Source organism: Babylonia areolata, chromosome 20, assembly GCF_041734735.1.
Source record: "Babylonia areolata isolate BAREFJ2019XMU chromosome 20, ASM4173473v1, whole genome shotgun sequence".
Taxonomy (NCBI): Eukaryota; Metazoa; Mollusca; class Gastropoda; order Neogastropoda; family Buccinidae; genus Babylonia; species Babylonia areolata.
In genome coordinates, this window is record NC_134895.1 from 7476567 (window position 1) to 7481566 (window position 5000).

Sequence of the window (5000 nt, forward strand, 5' to 3'; positions counted from 1 at the left end):
TTTTTCCTGCGTGCAGTTTATTTGTTTTTCCTATCGAAGTGAATTTTTGTACAGAATTTTGCCAGGGACAACCCATTTGTTGCCGTGGGCTCTTTTACGTGCGCTAAGTGCCTGCTGCAAACCTCGGTTTATCGTCTCATCCGAATGACTAGCGTCCATCCAGACCACCACTCAAGGTCTAGTGGAGGTGGAGGGCCGGGGGAGAAAATATCGGCGACTGAGCCGTGATTCGAACCAGTGCGCTCAGATTCTCTCGCAGACTGCATGTTTGGTGCATATCTGTTATGCATATGTGTGTGTATGTGTGAATGTGTGTCTGCATGTTTTACATTTATTTGCCTATTTATCACCATTGTTGTCTTTTTTATTTTATTTTATTTAGTTATTTATTCTATTTAATTTAATTAATTAATTAATTAATTTATTTACTTATTTATCTATTTATTTTTATTTTTATTTTTGTACGCTTATAGTTGACTTCATTAAGTTTTTGCGCCTCATAAATATTGTTATTAGCAGTAGTAGTTCTTTTTTTATGTACTTATTTATTATTTATTTATTTACTTACTTATTTATTTTTATTTTATTTTTCTATATATTTTTCTCTAGGCCTGACTAAGCGCGTTTGGGTTACGCTGCTGGTCAGGCATCTGCTTGGCAGATGTGGTGTAGCGTATATGGATTTACCCGAACGTAGTGACGGCGGCCTCCTTGAGCTCAGTACTGAAACAAACTGAAACTGAAAACTCTCTCGCTTTCCTAAGCGGACGCGTTACCTCTAAGGTCATCATTATACGTGGTGGTGTTAGTTGTTGTGGTTGTTGCAGTATAGTAGGCTATGTTTATAATTATATTCAAATAACGTTTCTTAATTCTTTCTGTTTTTTTACATTAAGAATACTAGTTATTACCTGCACTGTGTGTGGATGTATGTATGAAACGATGTATGTCATATTTTTAGTTACATTTGTATCTTCGTAATATTCGTAAAAGCTGTTGTTGACTTTTACAGTTAATGGTCCCCATGTTGTTTACTTGTCTATGTTGTGATAATGCACCCTGACCAAATTCTCCAGTTGGAGATAATAAAGTTAGTCTTATCTTATCTTATCTTATCTTATCTTATCTTATCTTACTGTCACCACATTGACAGGTGTTTCCGAATGAGCTGGAATGCCAGAGCGAGTACGAGGGTTTCAGCGACTGGCTCCACACCTTTCCCCTCTACCGCGGGAAAAACACCGGCACTGATGACTCGGACGAGGGTCGAATCGTGGGCAAGTTCAAGGTCAGGTCTTGTTTAGTGGTTGATTTTTATTATTATTATTATTATTATTATTATTATTGTTGTTGTTGTTGTTTTGTTGTTGTTGTTATTGTTATTGTTGTTATTGTTATTATTATTATTGTTGTTGTTGTTGTTATTAATAATAATAATAATAATGGATACGTATACAGCACACTATCCAGAAATCTGCTCTAGGTGCTTTACAAAAACGCTTTTGATAACATACAACATTATATCTATGTTACATACACACACCAAAATGTGACCACACACACACACACACACACACACACACACACACACACACTGCATACATATATTTAAACATACATGTGTATCTAACAGCTACCCTAACACATACACACACATAGGCAGGCACAAACTTACATAAACACACGCACACACAATACACATTCATATACATGCATGTAATTATGTACACATACATATGTATACACACATAGTCAAGTACACCTAACGAAAAGGAAGTGGACCTGCCACAATTGTTATTATATTATTATTATTATTATTATTATTATTATTATTATTATTTTTATAATAAATTTTCATTTACTTTTTTTTCTTATTTTTATTGGTTTTTTTTATATTCTGTTCATATTCATTTACTTCTCTCTCTCTCTCTCTCTCTCTCTCTCTCTCTCTCTCTCTCTCCTTTTTTTTTTCTCAAGGCCTGACTAAGCGCGTTGAATTACGCTGCTGGCTGGTCAGACATCTACTTAGCAGATGTGGTGTAGCGTATATGGATTTGTCCGAACGCGGTGACGCCTCCAGGAAGCTAGTACTGATACTGATATTGATCGACAAGTGTCAGTCACGTTGGAGAGGGCGTCATCGGGGTTGATTAATTAAGGTCGGAGCTGTGTTGTTGTTGCATTTGTATTTTGTATTTCTTTTTATCACAACATAATTATTTTTTCTGTGTGAAATTCGGGCTGCTCTCCCCAGGGAGAGCGCGTCGCTATACCACAGCGCCACCCATTTTTTTTTTTTTTTTCCCTGCGTGCGGTTTTATTATTGTTTTGTTGTTGTTGTAATAAACTCTTCTTCTTCTTTTTTTTTGGTTACAAAGACATATGCGAAAGGTATATTAAAAAAAAAAAAAAAAAAAAAAAAAGACAAAAAAGGGGGGTGCGGGAGCACAATTCATCAAGGCCAAGAAAGACTTGGAGGTGTAAGGGACGTAACTGCTGCATTTTTATTTGCCTCGTTATTGCATTTTTTCTGGTTTACTTCCCTTGGTCCTGTTTTTTTTCTCTCTCTCTCTCCTGAAACGTTGTTTGTTTCCTGTCCACTTTCTTCGTGGTTTTTTTTTTTTTTTTTTTTTTTTTTTTTTTTGTTTTGTGGTGGTGGGGGTGGGGGTGGGGGGGCATTATTTTTATTCCATATTAATATCTTCCATTTTTCATTATTTGTGTTCAGTATCATCAATCTGTTGAATTGGACGAAATGGGATTAAGCAGTGAATCTGTCAGTCATTCACATAGCGTCACTTGGACAAGCAAAGATTGGTTATTTCAGTTCAGCTAGTTGGGGAAGTGAGTGTTGTAGCTTGTATTAGTATGCACAGTATGTTGGGGGAAGGGATAAAACCAGTCAGCACAGCCAGTTCTTAGCTGTCTCCCAGAAGAACTGACTGACACAGGGTGACTGACTGATCAGTGATGTGAGGAACAAGGAAATATCCTTGTTGGGCTGTGTGCTGCTTATAGGTGCTGCTTTAGGTGTAGGGTGAACTTTTACTATGTGCTGCTTATAGGTGCTGCTTTAGGTGTAGGGTGAACTTTTTACTGTGTGCTGTATTGTAAAGTAAACACTCGATAAAAACCACTCCATGTGGCCCTGCTATTGATGTGGGGAGAGAGTGAGTGAGTGCATCATTAGTCGATCCTGTATCCCCCTGCATAACTCCCCTCTCTCTTGGAATAGAACCGAACCACAACTCTCTAAAACACACTTTTTACACTTATTATTTAGTTAGTTATTTAGTTATATATTTATTTATTTATTTATTTATTTATTTATTTTATTCTCTTTTTTTTTCTCTTTTTTTTGTACGCTTATAGTTGACTTCATCAAGTTTTTGCGCCTTACATTTATTTTTATTAGTAGTAGTAGTTCTTTTTTTTATTATGTATCTATCTTTTTTTTTTCCTTTTTTTTCTCAAGGCCTGACTAAGCGCGTTGGGTTACGCTGCTGGTCAGGCATCTGCTTGGCAGATGTAGTGTAGCGTATATATGGATTTGTCCGAACGCAGTGACGCCTCCTTGAGCTACTGAAACTGAAACTGAAACAGTATCATGTCTGTTCACGCACGCGCATGTATATTTGTGTGTGTATGTGTGTGTGTGAGAGAGAGAGAGAGAGAGAGAGAGAGAGAGAGAGCAAATCGCACAGGCAACTCTAAAGGCATCAGTGTGATAAAAAGAAATATATACGATGGTGGTACAAATAAAATTCACGTGCACTGTAGACCCGCACCCCCGCCCCCCCACCGCACCCCCACCCCCACCCTCCGCCCCCTCACCAAACACAGACACGCAAAATCACAAAAAGCAAAGTCGCAACAATACGAACGTGACGCACATCAGGTTACGAAAGTGCGCGCGCACCGGTACGAATAATGGCACTAAAAAGTATAAGTACACATGCACTCTACTGTACAGGGCTCCATGCGGATCTACAAGATCCCACTCCCCCCGGACATTGAGGACTGTACCATCACTGGGGGCGATCCCAACTATGGACTCTTCCAGGGGTTGCCTAGCAACGAACCAGTCAAGGTCCTGGTGCGCGTCTACATTGTCAAGGTCAGTGCGTTGTCAGCCGGGTGAAAGGGTAAGGAGTAATTGTTGCGTAGCTATATATATATCTATCAAGATCAGTTTTCAAAGGATGGTGGAGAAAGAAGGGGGGGGGGGCGGGGTAGGGGTGGGGGTGTTGCATTTCCTCAAGGTCAATACGTTGTCAAGGTGACCGGGGGGTAGGGTGGAGGTGCTGGTGGAGGTTATGTAATGTCAAGGTCAAATATGTTATCAAGGTCATGGGGCGGGAGAGACGGGTGGCAATTGCACTGTGTTGATGTTAGTTGTCATGGTGACGGGTTGGGGTAGTGGAGCGGATGAGGGTTGCGTCGTTGTCAAGGTCAGTCGTCATGGTGAGGGAATGCGGGATGGTGGACAGAGAGATAGAGAGAGAGAGAGAGGGAGGGAGAGAGGTATGAGCAGACACACTGCGATATGTCCTCAACCAACCAGCTAGGCCGATACATAAAACAAAAAATGATGTATACCCATACACGCGCAGGCCAACGACCTTCACCCTGCAGACATCAACGGCAAGGCTGACCCCTACCTGGTCGTGCGTCTGGGGTCAAAGGTCGTCAACGACAAGGAGAACTACATCTCCAAGCAGCTCAGCCCAGTCTTTGGCAAGTGCGTGTCTCTGCCGTAATGTGTGTGTCTGTGTCTGTGTGTTTGTGTTGGGTGTGGGAGGGTGGTGGGGTGGGTGGGTATGTGTGTGTGTGTTGGGTAGTGGAGGGGGGGGTATGGATGGTGTGTGTGTGTGTGTGTGTGTGCTTGTGTGTGTGTGTGTGTGCGCGCGCGCGCATGTATGAGTGTATGTGTCTTTGTGTGTATGTGTGCGTTCATGAGTATTTGTGCGCGCGAGTATGTGTTCTTCTCTGTGTGTGTG

At 40.9% G+C, this 5000-nt stretch overlaps 1 protein-coding gene across 1 annotated transcript in view; it reads left to right on the forward strand.

Annotated features, from left to right (window-relative positions):
• LOC143295115 (otoferlin-like) overlaps positions 1–5000 on the forward strand; it is a 566370-nt gene that overhangs the window by 474611 nt on the left and 86759 nt on the right. The window contains 3 exon segments of the mRNA XM_076606678.1: positions 1154–1288; positions 3974–4117; positions 4614–4741. Coding sequence (XP_076462793.1) covers positions 1154–1288; positions 3974–4117; positions 4614–4741 — 407 coding nt within the window.